Below are 18,704 nucleotides of genomic sequence, written 5' to 3'. Positions count from 1 at the left end.
ATACTCAACAGTGAGAAACTGAAAGCTTTTTCTCAAAGATCAGGAACAAGGCAAGGATTTGCCACTTGTATTCGGTGTGGTATTGGAAGTCCTAGACAGAGTAATTAGTCAAGAAAAAGAAATAAAAGGCATCCAAATTGGAAAGGATGAAAAATTATCTGCTTGCAGAGGACATGATCTTTTACATAGAAAACCCTAAAGATTCCACACAACAAAAAAAACTGTTAGAAAATACAAATTTAGCAACATTGCAGAATACAAAATCAGCACATAAAAATCCAGTTTTTATATACTAACAATGAACAACCCAAAAAGGAAATTAAGAAAATAATCCCATTTACAATAGCATCAAAAAAAAAAAAAAAAAAAAAAAAAGTATATTTAGGAATAAATATAACCCAAGCAGGTGAAAGACTTGTACACTAAAAACTACAAAACACTGCTGAAAGAACGATACAAGTAAGTGGAAAGACATCCGTGTTCATGCACTGGAAGACTTAATATCATAAAAATGTGCGTACCACCCAAATAAGCTGCAGATTCAATGCAATCCCTATCAAAATTTCAGTGGCATGTTTTGCAGAAATAGAAAAAAAAAATCCTAAATTCATATGTAACACAAGGGACCTTGAATATCCAAAAGAATCTTGAACAAAGTTGGAGGCCTCACACTTCCTAATTTCAAAACATATTACAAAGCTACTAAAGCCAATGGTATGGGCATGAATATACAGACCAGCAGAATAGAACAGAGCACCCAGAAGTAAAAATTTTAAAAAACGGACTGGCATATATGATCGATGGATGTTAGACAAGGATGCCAAGACCACACAATGGGGAAAAGACTCAAAATGGATTAAAGACCTAACTATAGGACCTAAAGTTATAAAACTCCTAGAGGAAAACACAGGGAGGAAAGCTTCCTAACACTGAATTTGGCAGTGAATTCTTAGATATGACACCAATAAGAGAGGCAACAAAAATAGAAATAGACAAATGGGATTACACCAAACTTTAAAACTTCTGGGCATCAAAGGACACCATCAAAAGAGGGAAAAGGCAGCCTATGAAATGAAAGGAAACATTTGCAAATCATCTATCTCCTAAGGGATTAAAGAATTCCTACAACTCACCAACAACAAAAAAACCCCAAGGAACCTGATTTTTTTTTAATTTTTTTTTAATCTTTATTTTTGAGAGAGAGAGAGAGAGAGTGTGTGTGTGTGTGAACAGGGGAGGAGCAGAGAGAGAGGGAGACACAGAATCCGAAGCAGGCTCCAGACTCTGAGCTGTCAGCACAGAGCCCAACGCAGGGCTCGAACTCACAAACTGTGAGATCATGACCTGAGCCGAAGTCGGACCCTCAACCGACGTAGCCACCTAGGCACCCCAGGAACCTGATTTTTAAAAACGGGCCAAGAATTTGAACAGACATTTCTCCAAAGATAAACAAATGGCCAAACATTTGAGAGGATGTTTGGATGAGAGGATGAGAGGATGCTCAACATCACTAATTATTAGGGAAATGCAAATCAAAACCACAAGATACCCATATCATACCCATTACGATGGCCACTATCAAAAGCAAAGCAAAACAAAACACAAATAACAAGCGATGGTGAGGATGTGGCAAGATGGGAAACCTCGTGTCTGTGAAATGGTACAACCAGTATGGAAAACAGAATAGTGCTTCCTCAAAAACTTAAAACTGGAACTACCCTATGATCTAGCAATCCCACTTCTGGGTGTACACCCAAAAGCATTGAAAACAGGATCTGGAAGGACTATCTGCTCACTCAAATTCATTGTAGTAGCATTATTCACAATAGCCGAGAGGGAGAAGCAACCCAAATGTCCATCAACAACGACTGGATAGAGAAAATGTGTTAGGTACATGCGTATGATGGAATATTATTCAGCCTTTTAAAAGAATGAAATCCTGCCATCTGCTACGACATTGATGAACCTTAAGAACGTTACGCTAAGTGAAATAAACCAGTCACAGAACACAAATACTATATGACAACACTCATGCAAGGTCCCTAAAGTAGTCAAACTGACAGAAACAGAAAGCAGACTGGTGGTTGCCAGGGGCTGGGCGGGGAGAGGAAATGGAGAGTTGTGTTTGATGGGTACAGAGTTTCAGTTTTGTAAGATGAAAAAACTCTAGAGCTCACTTGCACAACAATGGGAACATACTTAACTCTACTGCTGGTACACTTAAAAAGGGCTAAGGTGACAAATTTTAGGTGTTTTCTACTACAATTAAAAAACAGAAAGACCACATGGCATGAAAGAATGGAGGAGAAAAGTCAGAAGAAAGGAAGAGCAACAGGACAACAGGGGTTTGCATTTTGAACGCACCCTTGAATGTCAAGGATGGAGGCAGAGCCAAAAGAAGCCAAAGGCAGGCTCCTACTACAAGATCAAGCTGTTTCTGATCTAATTCAGAAGGAGCGGGCCTCTTTTAAAGTCTCAAGATAACACTGGCAAAAAATTATGAGGGTGCCTACAAGACATCTTGAACATGGTTATTTCCTCAAATCTTCACCTGGTAGCAGAAACAGCAGTGATCCTTAGGGTGTGGGATGGGCAGGTGTCCCGAATGGACTTCCCTGTCGCCTGGAGCAGGTGCTCCTGCAAAGGGAATCCTAGTTCCCACCCAGGCAGACAGTATAAGGACTCAAGGGTAGTTAGAAAAGGGAGAAAAAGCACACATTATAGTTTTCACATTCCATTTGTGATAACATTTCCTCCACTTTTTTTTTTTTAACATACTACCATTTTTTTTTTTTTAATGTTTATTTATTTTTGAGACAGAGAAAGACAGAGAGTGAATGGGGGAGGGTCAGAGAGAGGGAGACACAGAATCCTAAGCAGGCTCCAGGCTCTAAGCTGTCAGCACAGAGCCCGACGTGGGGCCCGAACCCACAAACCACAAGATCATGACCTGAGCTGAAGTCGGACGCTCAACCGACTGAGCCACCCAGGTGCCCCCAGATCTGAGAAACTTAAAATTGGTAGTATACACGGGGGGCCTGGGTGGGTCAGTCAGTTGAGCGTCCGACTTCGGCTCAGGTCATGATCTCACAGCTCGTGAGTTCGAGCCCCGCGTTGGGCTGTGCTGACAGCTCGGAGCCTGCAGCCTGCTTCAGATTGTGCCTCCCGTCTCTCTGCCCCAACCCACTCACATTCTGTCTCTGTCTCTCTCAAAAGTAAATAAACATCAAAAAACATTTTAAATAAGCTTCTCAGGTCTGTTCTTTACATGCTAGCTAATGGAATTCAAGTGCTGAGCCTTGAGAATACTTGGGGGGAAAGGGGATATGTCCCATTCAATCTACAGCTGTGAAAAACTAGACACCATGTAGCATCCCCAGATTATCTCTGACAGTGGTGAACTGAGATGATTTACAAAAATATCAGTATGAATCTCCTTTCAAATGTGGAGACTTCCAATGTGGATTACAAAAGCTTAATCCCCAAAATACTGTAACTTGATTGGCTCTCTTAATTGTTTGGATAATTTTCATATAAAAATGTTACTGAAATCTTATTATCATGCTAAATCAGAGGGAGCTCTGGCACTTTCTTCTCCCTTCATGCCTAGAGGCTAATAAAACCCATGACTGTTGAACTCCTTATTCAGTCAAAAGGTTTGAAAGTCTTTGTCTCATTTAAATTAACCCGGGCTAACTGTATAAATGTGCAAAGTCACAGGGGTTGGAGGAAGCAGATTCACTCAGGGTCCTACAACAGCAGTGATAACAGATCAAGAGGCTGTAGTAAGAAACCGAAGGAATGAAATCCCGAGGAGACATAGGAGTTCAATCCCTGTCTAGTAAGAACTTGGGAAGTGACTCCTCTCTCCCTAGGCTGGGCCTCAATTTGTTCAGCTTCTGATCTCACAATCTATATCACAGCCTATATCCGCTGTTATCCACTGTTGATGGCACTGTTATAGTTACAATTTTCCAGAACTGATTACAACAAGAAGCCTTGGTCTTTGTGGTTTTAACATTTATTTTTTACACCACAATGTGTTCTAGAGAGGAGCACAGCTGAGCAAGATTTTGACCTTGGGCCCTTTTATACTGTTGGAGGTTGAAGGTGGGGTGGGTGGGGGCTGTCCGATATTTACCAGTGTTTTCCATACAGCCAATGGCTTCCCCATGTCAGCAGACAGATCCCAGCTGTAGTTTTCTTCCAATGATTTCTAAGTGTTTTAAAGAACACGGTCATCTTCTCCTAGGGATTTGCTAGCTTAACAGAAGCAGAAAAAGAAAAAGGTCAGTACCCAAGGTAATTGTGTAGAGGCCCCATGACGCCTTCCATCTGCCCATCCTGCCCATTTCCTTCCCTCACTCCTGTTCCTTGTTACCGTTCCTCTGGCCTCTTCCCACCTGCTCCCTTCCGGTCTCACCAAATCTTCTCACTGCCCACCTGCCTCTTCTTTCTTTCTTTCCTTCTACCTGAACTCACTTCTTCCCCTCTCTGCTCCCTTATGCCTCACTGTATTAGAAGCAAGGGGGGGGAAGGGCAGAGAAGAAGGCAATTCCAGGCCTCCTGCTTTTTCTTTCTTCCTACAGTCACTATACCACTGTTTAAGAGTGTTTGTCTAAATAAACAGTTTTAAAAATTAAAAGAAAATAAAAACTAATAAAAGGGGTACCTAGGTGGCTCAGTTGGTTGAGCGACTGACTTTGGCTCAGGTCATGATCTCTTGGTTTGTGAGTTCAAGCCCCGTGTCTGGCTCACTGCTGGCAGCACAGAGGCCCTTTCAGATTCTCTGTCCCCTTCCTCTCTGCCCCTTCCCTGCATTCTCTCTCAAAAATAAACATTAAAATTTTTACACACAAACGACTCAATAATAGATAAGTAATATAAAGAGCTTATTCAAAATAGAGGAAAACACTAGCCACTCAACAGCAAAATAAACAGAGCAGAGCGCACACACACACACACACACACACACAGAAAATTCCATGAAGCACTAATACAAATGGCTGTGTGCAGTTTTCAACTTCCTGAGTAATCAAAGACATGCAAACTACAAGGAACTATCACTGTTCACCTCTCAAAGTAACAAACTTTTGAATGATCGTATTCACAGATGACAAAATGAGAATCGACCCTCTCGTGCACTCCTGTGAGCAAGGTAAATTAATACAACTTTACTAAAAAACCAAGTAACCGTATAGATCCTTATTCTGTTTGTTTTCTTCACAGCACTTATCACTGGATGATCTTTATTTGCTGATTTCTTTAGTAGCCTACCCCAAAGGAACATAAACTCCACAAGAGCAAGGACTTGGTTCTGGTCCCTGCTGTACCCCCAGGGCCTAAAATAAGATCGGGCACATAACAATCGATAGCTAGCTAACTGCTGAATGTGACAGGGTTCAGGACGCACCACCCCCAAAATATAGCAACTTAGCATGGTGAATATTTTAAGCTAAAGGAGTCTGAGAAACTGTCAAAGGCAGGAAGGTCACTTTAGCCTCACCACCTGACTCGTCTTCCCTGAAATAGGTCATAAAATCCTCATATATGAGGTACCCTCCCTAAACCCAGAAGGAGCATCACCTGCAAAGAAAAAAGGATGCCAAGAAGAATCCTAACAAACATGCCTTGCTAAGTTTCCTGTTAACTTCAATTTCCTGGAACTCAACTTACCATATTCCTCTGTGACTGTCCACTCTTCATCAAACCTAATTTTCTATCCACTGACCACCCCCCCCCCACCACGCCCGCTCCTGGCCTAGAAACCTCACTTGCCCACTTGTAGGAAGGGAGAGCAGAAACCAAGCCAGGTTTGTGCTTGGGCGACCAACTGAATAAGGATTTCCATCATTAGATCTGGAACATAGGTTCGTGGAGAAATGTAATGTGTGCAGTTGAGTAGACAGTGAGTTTGAGATGCCTGCACAACATCCAAGTGGATATCCAAATGATCAGTGGATGTCTGGATTTAGCAGTTTGGAGTTAGGAGAAGTTGGGTAGAAGATACAGATTTGGGACTCTTCAGTGTGAAGGAGGTCAAGTTTGACTGCAGATAAAAAATCACCCAAGGCCGGGGCACGTGGGTGTCTCAGTCCATGAAGCGTCTGGCTCCGGCTCAGGTCATGATCTTGTGGTCTGTGGGTTCAAGCCCCGCGTCGGGCTCTGTGCTGACAGCTCAGAGCCCGGAGCCTGCTTCGGAATCTGTGTCTCCCTCTCTCTCTCTGCGCCTCCACCGCTCACACTCTGTCTCTCCCTGTCTCTCAAAAAGGAATAAAACATTAAAAAAAAATTTTTTAAAATCCCCCAAGGCATGGGTAGAAAAGTCAACAGTATTAGAGGACAATTTAAGAGTCAATAAAAGTCTGTTTAAAGATCCAGTGGAACTCCCTTTTTGTCACAAAACAGTGATTCGTACATTATAAAAACGTGCAAACACGCAAGCACTCTAGTGTCGTGGAAAAAGCACTGGTGCAAGGGTCCTGAGGCCTCGATTCTAGAGTCGCTTAATTACTTCCAGACAGCGAGAGCCTGGGTAAGTCATTTAACCTCTACCTCTCTCCCCTTGTCAGTAAAATCAGAATACACCACGGGCTCCTTTGGCTCAAAAGATCATGCCCCAAAGAACTGTGAATGCACTTTGTAAATTTCTCTGTAAGTATGTAAGTTGCCATGGCAATGTGCAATGTATTGGCTAACAATGCATATTCCTTCTAGGTACCCAAAAGAATTCTTACTCCTCAATCTCTGTGGAAGTCTCAATGTTATACGTTCAAATCAACATCTCTCCTCTGAAAAAGCAGATCGGCAGGTTGGTTGGTTGGTGGTGGTGTTTTGTTTAAGAACTCCCCAATTCTAATTGTATTCAACCCTCCTCGCCTGTCAGGTGGGGATTTTCTCACTAGGCTGTGAACCCCTCGTGGGTAGGTGCTGTCTATGCATCTCTAGCAAACAGAACCTAGTAAAGCATCTGGAATGAATGAACCCATCCATCGATCAGCAACTACTCGCCCCATCTTGCAAGTGAGTAAGCCGAAGCCCAAAGGGAAAAAGGGAGTAAGGGTCACACAGGCTAGCGACAGCTCCAGTACCAGAACCCAGGCCAGCTGACTCCCAGCGTGACAACCGGGACCCCGCCATCCCCACGCCCGCACCCGCCGCCCGGACCCCCGGCCCAGGCGGGCTCCCGCGGCTGCGCCCCCGCGCCCCGGAACCCCCGGCCCGGCCCCGTCCCAGCGCCCGGGGCTCCGCTCCCCTCCCGGGCCCCGCGCCGCTCACCCGGGCCGCTCGCGCTCCGCGCCCTGCCTTCCTGTGTGCTCCCTCAAGCTTCCCCCGCGCTTTTAAGGGAAACCGCGCCTCCGCCCTCGGGTTCCGCTGCGCCTTCCCGACGCGCCGGGACCGTGCGGCGTACGGGGGCCGCAGCCTGGGGGCCGCCTTCGTTTCTGCTTCGCTCGTTTTTTCGTCCGTTCCTCCCTTCACCCCTCCGTTTGTCGCTCCACAGTATTTTATGGGAAGCCTACCAAGGCAAACGCTGTTTGGGGACCTGGTACTAAATCGGAAAATAAACGAACAGGGTAAATTGAGATCAGAAGTACGAAAAAGAAAAAAAAAAAAAAAAAAAAAAAGAACCCGAAATGCGTGGAATCAAGAGAGTGAAGAGGAGGCAGTCTCAGCCCTTCCGAGTAAGGGGCAACCGATCTGAAGGAGAGGGAGCAGGTCCCCAAGGATCTGGAGGAAGGGAGCGCCTGGGGGAGGGAACAGCCGATGCAAAAGCTCTAAGGCCTGAGGCAGTTTGGCAGGTGGCGGTCAGGGCAGGCGAGGAGGCAAAGGAGTAAGCTGGGGAGGTGGGCCCCACAGGCGGTGGTGGTAAGGAGTTTGGACGTTATACCGCCGTATGGGACGTCACCTGGCCTGGGTCCTGGTGCCAGAGCTGTCGCTACCCTGTGTGACCCTTACTCACATTTTCCCTTTGGGTTTTGGCTTACTCATTTGCAAAATGGGGCAAATAGTTCCTGATCCATTGGTGGATTGGTTGTCTCATTCATTCCAGGTGCTTTACTAAGTTCTGTTGGCTAGATATGCATAGACAGCACCTACCCATGAGGAGTTCAGCCAGAGGGGCGATGCAATGTGGTTTACGTTTTAAACATCTCTCCGCCACCACGTATTGAGTAAATTCCAGACAGCAAGAGAGCTACAAAGAAGCCAGGGCCAATGCTGACCACCAGATGGCAGTTTTAATTCTGTCCTCTTCCCACCAGTACCTCTCCCTTCCTCACCCCCACCCCCAACCCCACCCCCAACGTTGGTGTTAGAACCAAACTAGTCAATCCAGATTTCTTTCTTACCTTCTTCTTTCCATCATTCCCTCAACCAACTTTGCTGCGTGTAGACCGGGGATGCACTCATGTACAGCACCCCGCATGGTGCCTGCATTCATAGAGCTTGCATTCTAAATTCCCCATTTGGTACATGCAGACATGCATCCTTCCTATCTTCCCCTGGATGTATATTTTAGGAAAAATGAGAACATCCAGTGAGGTTATGGGGCAGTAAAGCGTTTTCTGCCAGGTTAGAATCCTCGCTGGGCCGCACTGGATAAGGTGAACTTGCTAGCCCTTTCTCCTGAGGTTCTGTCTGTATATTAGGGGAGGGAGAAGATCATCCCAAAACATACCTTCTAGCTATAAAATGTTGTGATATTGAAGGCATGGGAGACAGTTATTTTCACTTCTCCTGTCCCAACTATTTAGAATATTTGCATTTGAAAATGAGTTCCTGGGGCCCCTGGGTGGCTCAGTCAGTTGGGCCTCCAACTCTTGATTTCAGCTCAGATCATGATCTTGCGGTTCCTGGGTTGAGGCTCCGCATTGAGCTTGAGATTCTCTCCCTCTCTCTCTGCCCCTCGCCCCTCTCTCTCTTTCTCTCTCTCTGTAAATAAATAAATAAATAAACTTTAAAAAAAAAAAAAAGAAAGAAAAGAAAATGAGTTGCTGAACTGCAGGCTAGAAAAGTCTGGGTCTAGATGCTGGATTGTCCAATGGGCAGACTAAGCTTTAAGGCTTCAGCAAAACAGTAGTTCCCAAAAATAAGAGAAGTTCTGCGTGGATGAAATTACCATAATTTTCCAATCAGAAAATCGAGAAAGAAGTTCTTTCTTAAAACTTAGGAGAGGAAAACTTGATTTTAGTTGAGTGGGAGCCATGTCCTGTTGGAAAGATCAGGCATTACAAGGCAGATGCCCAGAGCGCCGGTGAAGAAGGGTGGGCTGGTGGGTCTCTGCGACCTGGGAGAAAGCCACACCCCAGAAGAGAGGCAAACACAGACATACACAGCATAGCAGGCCTCACTCAGGACCATCTCTAATTGAAAAGTGCTCATCAGGCCATGGTGGGGTATTTGTGAGTTTACATTCTTCCTTTAATAGGCAGGCTTTAATTCACTGTGGCCAGCATGGTGGCAAATGGGGACGTCAATGTCACTCTGTTGTGTTCCCAGCAGAGAAATCTGGAAACAACTCCCAGGCTTCTATATGGATTATGAAACTAGAAAAGATGAGACATCTCCACACAATACAAACCTCAGAATTCCATGTGCAAAAGAGGAATGTGGTGGGGGTGGGAGGGGCAGGGCAGGTCTCTGAAAGACGTTTTGTGTTCCCTCCTTAAATTGCACGCTTGTATAGATAGAAACAGTGGGTCCTATGACTCAGATATGTCACCTGCAAATGGGAAATATCTGCATCAAAATAGGACTAAGTCAGAAATTAGTCAGAAATTCATCTTCAAGGAGTTAACGGGACCCATTACATGACACGTATTTACTGACATTTTAATGCGTTGTTGTAATACCCCATTTAGTTTTGAAGTTACATAACTCGTACTATTAATATTTTCCCTGTAGTAAGTACCTTTTTTTGGCTACCATTGGGCCGTTGGTTAAGCTAACTATTGTCCCCTCAGATTGCTTCCAGAGGGACCCAGGTATAAATTAAGGATTGTCCATGCTTTATAAAACTTAACCTCCCACCCTAGGAGGCATTATAGGGAAAGCCACATCTTAAAACATGTAGCTTGCACATGCGTAAGGACACAAATGACGCTAAAACATGGAAACTTCCCAAATGCTCTTTTCAGGCATCATTACCAGCATTGATTGTTGGACATAGAGATGTATCACCTGCTGCCCCAGCTGCTGGGGGTAGTTTGGGCAGACAGCCTTCAGCTGTCGGCCCCTTCAGGGACAGCCTCCAATGCAGTGAGCCTTCTTAACCAAGGTCACGCCTTTCTGCGGATGGCCCACGTGCAGTGACTGATCTAGGAGGGAATTCAAAAGCTTGGTCATTTGGCCCAAAGTAAAACACCTCTGAGAGCCCCACAGCTCCTCACAGGGTCAGCTGAGGCTGTCCGGATACATCACAGCTCTTCTCCCTCTGCCCAATCTCGTGTTCTTCTCTCCCTTCTTCAAAAGCATTAGTGCTGAATGAGAAACACTGTGGTAGAGAGAATAATGACCCCCTAAAGATGCCCTTAACCCCTGGAACCTATTGTTCCTTTGCACGGCTGGTTAAGTTACGGCTCCTGAGTTGGGAAGATTATCCTGAATCATCCAGGTGGGTCCGATGTAATCACAAAGGTAAAGGTCACTATAAGAAGGAGACCAGAAATCAGAGAGAAAGGGGCAGTAAATGTGAAAACGGTAAATAATTTATAAGTTAAAGATAATATTCGAGAAATCTGGGTGAAGAATATACTGTCAGGAGGTGGTCTGCATAGTTTAAGACACATACAGTGATTCATCCTCCAACACCAGCGATTGGATTAAAAATTGAGCACATAGCTCAATTTAGACCAAAGAGTCTTAAGGATGAGTCCGCTGAGAGATCTCAGGAAAGGTTCATTCTCCTTAAAGGGTGAGATTTAAAAAAGTGACGGCAACGGGCCTTAAAACCGTTATGCTCATGCTTGGTGAAATAAACCGGTCACAAAGACTGCATATTATATGATTCCGTTTACACGAAACATCCAGAATTAGCAAGTACACAGAGATGGCAAGCAGAGCAGAGGCTGCCCAGGGCTGGGTTTGGGGCTGGTTGGGGGGGGAAATGGAAAATGGTTGCTAATGGATATGAGATTTCCTTTGGGAAGTAATGAAATGTGCTATGTGCGGTGATAGCTGCATACGTGTAGGAATACAAAGGGGGACATTGCATGGTATAGGAGTCGCATCCCAATACGGCTGAGATGAAAATGGCAGAGATTGTCCCGCCTTTTCCCTCCGATGGGATCATCTGTGTACATGATACCTGAAACTGCTGAGGGAGAGAAGCGGAACAGACTCTATTTTAGCAAGGCTCTGTCTCTGCTGTTTTTCTGCTGGGCCCCATTTACTCATGTTCTATATTTTGCCTCTGAATAAACCAAAGAAGCTATGTTCCCACTTCAAAGGAGAAACAAGAAAGCTAATCACTCTCTGAGTTTTGGCCCAGACCCCCCCACACCTGACAACACGTAAGAAGAGAGGCAGATCCCGAACACGTTCCAGGACATTAGCTTCAAACAAAGCTTGGCCGACTCGGGCCCAGATACCCCCCACCCCCCCCTTCGGTAATTTGTGACACCTGTTATTCACCTGGCATCTGCCTCTAATCAGACCCTGCCCTGGATTCCTAAAGGAACACGTACCCCAGACCCCTCTCCAATCTAAACCCCTGACCCCAAGTGGCAATGAGGCTCCTTCTCCCCTTTCTGAGTCTCCCAGACACTCTGCCTGCTCCTCTTCACTTATCACTCACAGTGTTCAGTAAACTCAGTTATCACTTTCTCCAACTGGTGTTTGATTTCTCTCCCGAGTGAATCCAAGGACCATCTTGGATGGTCCTGCAGGGCCCCCCTCTGGGTCCTCAAGCCCAGCCTGCCTGCATCACAGCCATAACCACTGTTCAGCCACAAAGGGAACCAGTTTGGGCCAATGCTAACTCACAGGGGACAGGAGGGGAGAGGCAGAAAGAACCTGGGTCGTTGATAACATCATGGAGCCAAATGGTTGTCCTGTGCCTGGAGCTTGCTCAAAGACTGGATGTCCTATTGCGTGAAATAATAAATCCCCTTATTGCATAAGCTGGTTAGAGTCAGGGTTTTCTGTTTCTTGAAGCCAAGAGCACTGAACTGATAAACTGCAAGCCACAGGCTATTGGTGGGTAGAAGACATGGTAAGGACAATGCTTGTAAAAAGATGATAAGTTTTTATGAGGAATATGGGTGAAAGTAGATGGCAGATACCCTTGATATCGATGATATGCTTCAACGTTTATTGTTCCTAAAATCATTCTCCAGCCATCCCCCTGGCCCCTGGGCCTGTGCCACGCTTGCTGTCTACAGATCCACTAACAATAAAAGACAAAGGTTCAAACAACCTGAGATAGTGCTAATCATCACAAACAGCCTTCTATGTAGCATCTCAGATGAAATCTGCCTATGGGAACAGGTGTCCCCTATTCTGATAGGAGTTAGAACTTCTACCGTGGAAAACTATGTATGAATTCTTTTAACATTCATTCTTGGTTTACTTACTTTATGCATATAGATTCTTCTTTAGACTACTTAGTTTCCCCTAAGGAAAAGTATAAAATGGTGTTCTTGTGGTATTTATGCTCAAAATCTCTTCCTTATTGTGACCTTTAATATCCACTGCATCTACTACTGCCAGATTGGAAACATGTAAATGAGGCCTTTTAAGAAACCAGCAGATTCTTAGGAGAGAGAATATCTTCTACAATGTAACATGGGATTTTATCAGACCCTCTGTAATGCCCATTCTCACCCATGCTCTGTATGGGCCTGCCTTTTTCTGAACAGGACTTCTCTTATTAATGTGTCTCCTTGTCATCCTTTGCCACCTACTCCTCCTGGCGACATCTAGCTCTGGCTGACACTTTCTAGCTGCCTGTTTAATATGGGAGTGAAAAACGACAAAGGTGGGGTCCTCGTTGATTGCATCAAACAAGGTCTCCAATTTTGTTTTGCAAAACCCAGTCTCCCAGGGTAATTCAATTGTAAGTATTCTGGAACAAGAAGGGGGTGATTCCATCAATAATGAACCTCGAGTAAATTTTTTAAGACTTTATTTTTTAGAGCAGTTTTAGGTTTATAACAAAATTCAGAGGAAGGTACAGAGATTTTTCTATACATGTCCCTATGCCTACACTTGCATAGCCTCCTACATTATCAACTTCTCTCACCAGAGTGGCACATTTGTTACAAATGATGAATCTATATTGACACATCATAATCAGCCAAAGTCCATGGTTTACCCTACCGTTAACTCTTGGTGCTGTACATCTTATGGATTTAAAGAAAGTATAATGACATATATCCATCATTATAATATCGTACAGAGTAATTTTCCATGCCCTAAAAATCCTCTGTGTTCTGCCTCTTTACCTTTCCCTACCCCCACCCTGGCAACCACTGACTTTTTGTTTTTTTAATTTTTTTTAACATTTATTTTTGAGACAGAGAGAGACAGAGCATGAATGGGCGAGGGTCAGAGAGAGAGGGAGACACAGATTCTGGAACAGGTTCCAGGCTCTGAGCTGTCAGCACAGAGCCTGACATGGGGCTCAAACTCTCGGACCGCGAGATCATGACCTGAGCCGAAGTTGGACGCTTAACTGACTGAGCCACCCCAGGCGCCCCTGATTTTTTTTTTGTATTAATAGTTTTACCTTTACCAGAATGTCATATAATTGGAGTCATACATTATGTAGCCTTTTCAAATAGGCTTCTTTCACTTCGCAATAAGCATTTAAATTTCCTTCATGTCTTTTCATGGCCTGATAGCTCATTTCTTTTTAGCACCAAATAACACTTCATTAGATGGACCACAGTTTATTTATCTATTCACCTACCAAAGGACACCTTGGTTGCTTCTGAGTTAAGGCAATTATGAGTAAGTCTGCCATAAACATATGTGTGGAGGTTTTGTGTAGACATGTCTTCAACTTCTTTGGATCAATACCAAGAAGCATGATTGCTGGCTCATATGATAAGCATATGTTTAGTTTTGTACAAAACCACCGAACTGTCTTCCAGAGTGGGCACACCATGTTGCATTCCCACCAGCGATGAATGAGAGTTCCTGTTGCTCTACACCGTCACCAGCATTTGGTCGTGTCCAGTGTTCCAGATTTGGGACATGTGAATAGGTGTGTGGTAGTATCTCGTTGTTTTCCTTCGCATTTCCTGGATGATACGTGATGTGGAACATCTTTTCATATGCTTGTTTGCCATCTGTATATTTTTTTTGGTGAGGGGTCTGTAAAGGTTTTTGGCCTATTTTAAAAATCGAGTTGTTTTCTTATTGTTGAGTCTTAAGAGTTCATTGCACATTTTGAATAGTTGTCCGTTACCAGATGTGTCTTTTACAAATGTCTTCTCCCAGTTTGTGGTTTACCTTATTTTTTTTGAAGTTCATTTTATTTTATTTTGGGAGAGATAGAGAGCATGAACTGGGGGAGGGGTGCAGAGAGAGAGAGAGAGAGAGAGAGAGAGAGAATCCCAAGCAGGCTCTGTGCTACCAGTGCAGAGCCTGATGTGGGGCTCAAATTCATGACTGTGAGATCATGACCTAAGCTGAAATCAAGAGTCAGATGCTTAACAAACTGAGCCACCCAGACACCTCTGTGGCTTGTCTTCTAATTCTCTTGATATTGCCTCTTGCACAAAATAATTTTTTCATTTTAATAAAGGCCAGCCTATCAGTTTTTTTTCTTTCAGGGATCATGTTTAGTGTTGTATCTGAAAAAGCATCACCGCACCCAAGGTCATCTAGGTTTTCTCCTATCTTCTAGGAGATTTATAGATTTGTACCTTACATTTAGGTCTATGATCCAAAAGTTTGAAGTAACTTTTGTAAAGAGTACAAGGTCTATGTTTAGATTCAGTTTTGTTTTTTTTTTTTTTTCTGCATGTAGATGTCCCGTTTTTCCAGCTCCATTTGTTGAAGCGACTATCTTTGCTTCAATGTACTGCCCTTGCTCTTTTCCAAAGATCAGTTCATTATATTTATGTGGCTCTATTTCTGGGCTATTTTGTTCCATTTGTCTATCTATTTTTTCATCAATACCACAATGCCTTGATTACTGTAGCTTGATAGTAAGTCTTGAAGTTGGGTAGCATCTGTCCTCCAACTTTGTTCTTCTCCTTCAATGTTGTGTTGTCTATTTGGGGGTCATTAGCCTCTCTATATAAACTTTAGAGGGACTTTGTCAATATCCATAAGCTGACTTGCTGGGACTTTGATTGGGATCATAATGACTCTATGGATAAAATAAAAGGAACTGACATCTTGAGAATATTGAGTCTTTCTATCCATGAACATGAACTATCTCTCCATTTATTTAATTCTTCTTTTATTTCATTTACCAGAGAATCAAAATATAAAAGAGAGTTAACAGGCATGGAAGAGAGCATGAGAAGATCCCACCACCATTTAGTGGTATCTCCAGAAGGAAAGAATAGAGAATAGGAAGAAGCAGTATTCAAAAATACTGGCAGATATTCCATACTGAACCTGCAGAACACTAAAAGCAAAACCCTAAAAGCAGCCATAGGAAGAGGAAGGCAAAGGAATTAACTGAAAATGTATAAACATATGTGGGAAAGGAAACATAGGTGGGGGTTTCAGTTCTTGTTCTGCCACTAGTCTCTGACCTGTAACAGTGATTATAACCTGCCCCTCCACTACCCATTCCATACTTCCTCACCTTACGCCAGGTTGTAGCCGGCTAAAATTTGAGGTAGGAGATCAAATCTTCATTCTCAGGGGACTGAGTTTGAGGTCCTGCCTGGACAGAAACACGTCCCTCATGAACATTTACCCTTAGACTTGGCAAAATAAAGAAGTGCCCGGTGTCCCCTGGGTTTCATGCATATAACTCCCTGCTTTCATTGTATACAACAACTTCATTTGCCCTTACAAATTGGGTAAAAGTCCCTCACTGGGAGAGCCAGATCTTTTGCTTAAGGTCCCTGATGACTCTTTTCTGTCTTCACTTTATGCAGGTTTGGTTACAAGCTGAGTCAGTAACAAAGAATGCAAGATCTAGCCTCAGGTGTGTAGATTCTGTTAGTTGAGCTCCAGACCCTAGTTATTTCCCTAGTAAAGATGCTCCCTTTGTCACATACTAGACCAAATGTTCCTGTCTTTCTCCCAATTTCCCTGGAAATATGGAAACTAGCAGGGACAGGATTTCATTACTGGAAGACTTTCCATGGCATTTCCAGCTGTGCCTAATTTAAGCACATCTCAATATGGAATAATGAGAGTTTGCAGGATCAATTATACACACTCTTCTCCTTCTCCTTCTCCTTCTCCTTCTCCTTCTCCTTCTCCTTCTCCTCCTCTTCTCTTACTGCTGCTGTTTTTCTCTTTAACCCTCCTTTACACCTTCAATACTATTTGTATGTGACAGTGTGTGTTTGCCCGTGTGTGTACATGTGTATGCATGGCCATCCACACCCTTCACACATTGCCAGCTATCTTAGCCTACAATCTATGAATGCAGAGGCTGAAAGCTATAATGTATTGTTATTTTTTAAGACATGCAATCCCAGGGAGGAGCAAAAGAAGGAGGAACAAAGAGGTGAGGCAGCAAAAGTGGTCTCCCAAATGAGGATGTGTTATCAAGCTGGCCACCTGTAAGTGTGAACCATTGCTTCATCTGCGGGGACTGTCCTCCGAATACCCACATCAACTAAGTCTCAGAACTATCCCTGGAAGGAGAAGTAGGGGAAGGATCTATTCACCAGCTCTTGCCTTCAAGTGCAGGCATGGGTGCTGAGCAGGATCTCACAGCAGTATCAAGAAGGATGCCAGGAATGAGAAAAAATGAAATATGGCCTTTTGTAGCAACATGGATGGAACTGGAGAGTGTGATGCTAAGTGAAATAAGCCATACAGAGAAAGACAGATACCATATGGTTTCACTCTTATGTGGATCCTGAGAAACATAACAGAAACCCATGGGGGAGGGGAAGGAAAAAAAAAAAAAAAAAGAGGTTAGAGTGGGAGAGAGCCAAAGCATTAGAGACTGTTAAAAACTGAGAACAAACTGAGGGTTGATGGGGGGTGGGAGGGAGGGCAGGGTGGGAGGGAGGGCAGGGTGGGTGATGGGTTATTGAGGAGGGCACCTTTTGGGATGAGCACTGGGTGTTGTATGGAAACCAATTTGACAGTAAATTTCATATATTAAAAAATAAAAAAAATAAAAAAAATAAAAAATAAATAAATAAATAAATAAATAAAAGGAGGTACAGAGGAAAAAAAAAAAAAAAAAAAAAAAAAAAGAAGGATGCCAGGGATACAAGACAAGCACCCTGAGCCACACACTCAAGATGGGTGTGATCTGGCTGTGCCCCTCCAAAGTCAGAGCACATGCAAATCTGGTTGCCACAGTGACAGCTGGAACAAGAGACGGGTCCTTAGACATGAACTGACGCATAGGATGTGTCAGATACACTGACTTAAAAGCATAACCCTGATTTTTGCCTGTGTGCCCAGTGACCTCATGAGATATAATACCCAGTTGGTAGTCTAAGCTTCAAGTACAGTAAAAATATTGTTCTCTTGGTACCAGCATTTCTATTTTAGATATGAAGCTTTTCATACAATGGGGACAGGGAGTAAACATTTTAGAAGGAGGTCACTGGGCATTCATGAGATGTGCTACTCCCAATTCTACTACTTGATTCCCTGGCTTACATATTCTAGTTAAAGGAAGAATAACATCATATATTGTGCTGGTTCAAAGAATATTCTCTATCTTTCAGGCAACAATCCTTATTGAAAGTGCTTACTTAACCAGCTGCAGGCACAAGTGAATTTTAATAGACTATTCCACTATTCTGTGAGACCAGCTGCTTCTGGGGGTTGGGTACGTGATAAGACCAGTGATTCTAATGGGCTACAGCCCGTTATCTAACTTGGACTCCTTGGTTAGAAGCATTGTTGTACAAGATACCATGGCCATTTTTAAGGCCTCTGATAAGTCCTCAGACAGTGGTTCTGGCATGGCATGGCAGGCAGAGAAAATAAAAGCCAATCTGTGCATCCTTCACGGTGTCTTGCTGTGAGCTCCATTCAACATCCTGATCTGCTCCTAGAGTCCAGGGGTATTAAATCTGCCAGGTCAAAGGACCTTTGAAGGACAAACTTTGAAGGACAAAGTTGATGTACCAGATGAGCAAAGGAGCCTTCTCATGCTCTGAACCCACTCAAATCTGATAGCTTTTCTTCATCTGTGAAATGGGCCACTGCAGGAAACAAAATCTCATATTTGTTGCCTCAAGAATATATGCCTTCTTGTGGTAGAGGATACAGTGCCCAGCACCCTTCCTTCACTATGATGGCATTAATGGAGTGGGCCAGCCAATATGATGTCTTTGGGGTACAGTAGCAGGGAAAGTCTCTTGCCCTCTGTCATTGCATAGTCCCAGGATCACATAGATCACAATATTTTTTAAATCCTTTTTAATTAATGTATGATACTGCAACATTTGGATACATCCCTTCGTTGTTAAAAGGTAGGGCTTTGAGATTTTAACTAAAAAACAAGATCTTTGAAGTCTTTTATGGTTACATTCCTAGGGTTAATTTTAAAAACTGGAATCAGAGGAAATATATTTGAGGTTCTAGATGCATAT

At 43.6% G+C, this 18,704-nt stretch overlaps 1 protein-coding gene and 1 long non-coding RNA gene across 6 annotated transcripts in view; one reads left to right on the top strand and one right to left on the bottom strand.

The window, feature by feature from the left end:
- Nucleotides 1-7,343, bottom strand: part of AGK (acylglycerol kinase) — an 80,432-nt gene extending 73,089 nt beyond the window's left edge. For 3 of the 5 annotated variants that reach the window (XR_006213361.1, XM_042973845.1, XM_042973874.1), the window contains exons 1-2: nt 7,279-7,343; nt 4,142-4,263 (exon numbers count right to left, since the gene is read on the bottom strand). Coding sequence is in view for 4 of the 5 variants with exons in the window: in XM_042973845.1 (XP_042829779.1) it covers nt 4,142-4,242 (101 nt within the window). In the remaining variant the exon portion in view is untranslated. Of the gene's footprint in view, nt 1-4,141; nt 4,264-5,074; nt 5,628-7,278 lie in introns of those variants that run through there. The other 2 variants (XM_042973865.1, XM_042973854.1) reach the window with 2 other exon arrangements.
- The window catches only part of LOC122235252, a 29,986-nt gene continuing 17,850 nt past the window's right edge, over nt 6,569-18,704 (top strand). Inside the window, exons 1-2 of the long non-coding RNA XR_006213362.1 lie at nt 6,569-6,811; nt 6,887-7,023. This is a non-coding gene — a long non-coding RNA (uncharacterized LOC122235252). The remainder of the gene's footprint in view (nt 6,812-6,886; nt 7,024-18,704) is intronic.

This window comes from Panthera tigris, chromosome A2 (assembly GCF_018350195.1).
Source record: "Panthera tigris isolate Pti1 chromosome A2, P.tigris_Pti1_mat1.1, whole genome shotgun sequence".
NCBI classification, from domain to species: Eukaryota; Metazoa; Chordata; class Mammalia; order Carnivora; family Felidae; genus Panthera; species Panthera tigris.
The sequence above is the reverse complement of the archived record's forward strand: the minus strand, read 5'-3'. Positions and strand labels throughout refer to the sequence as shown.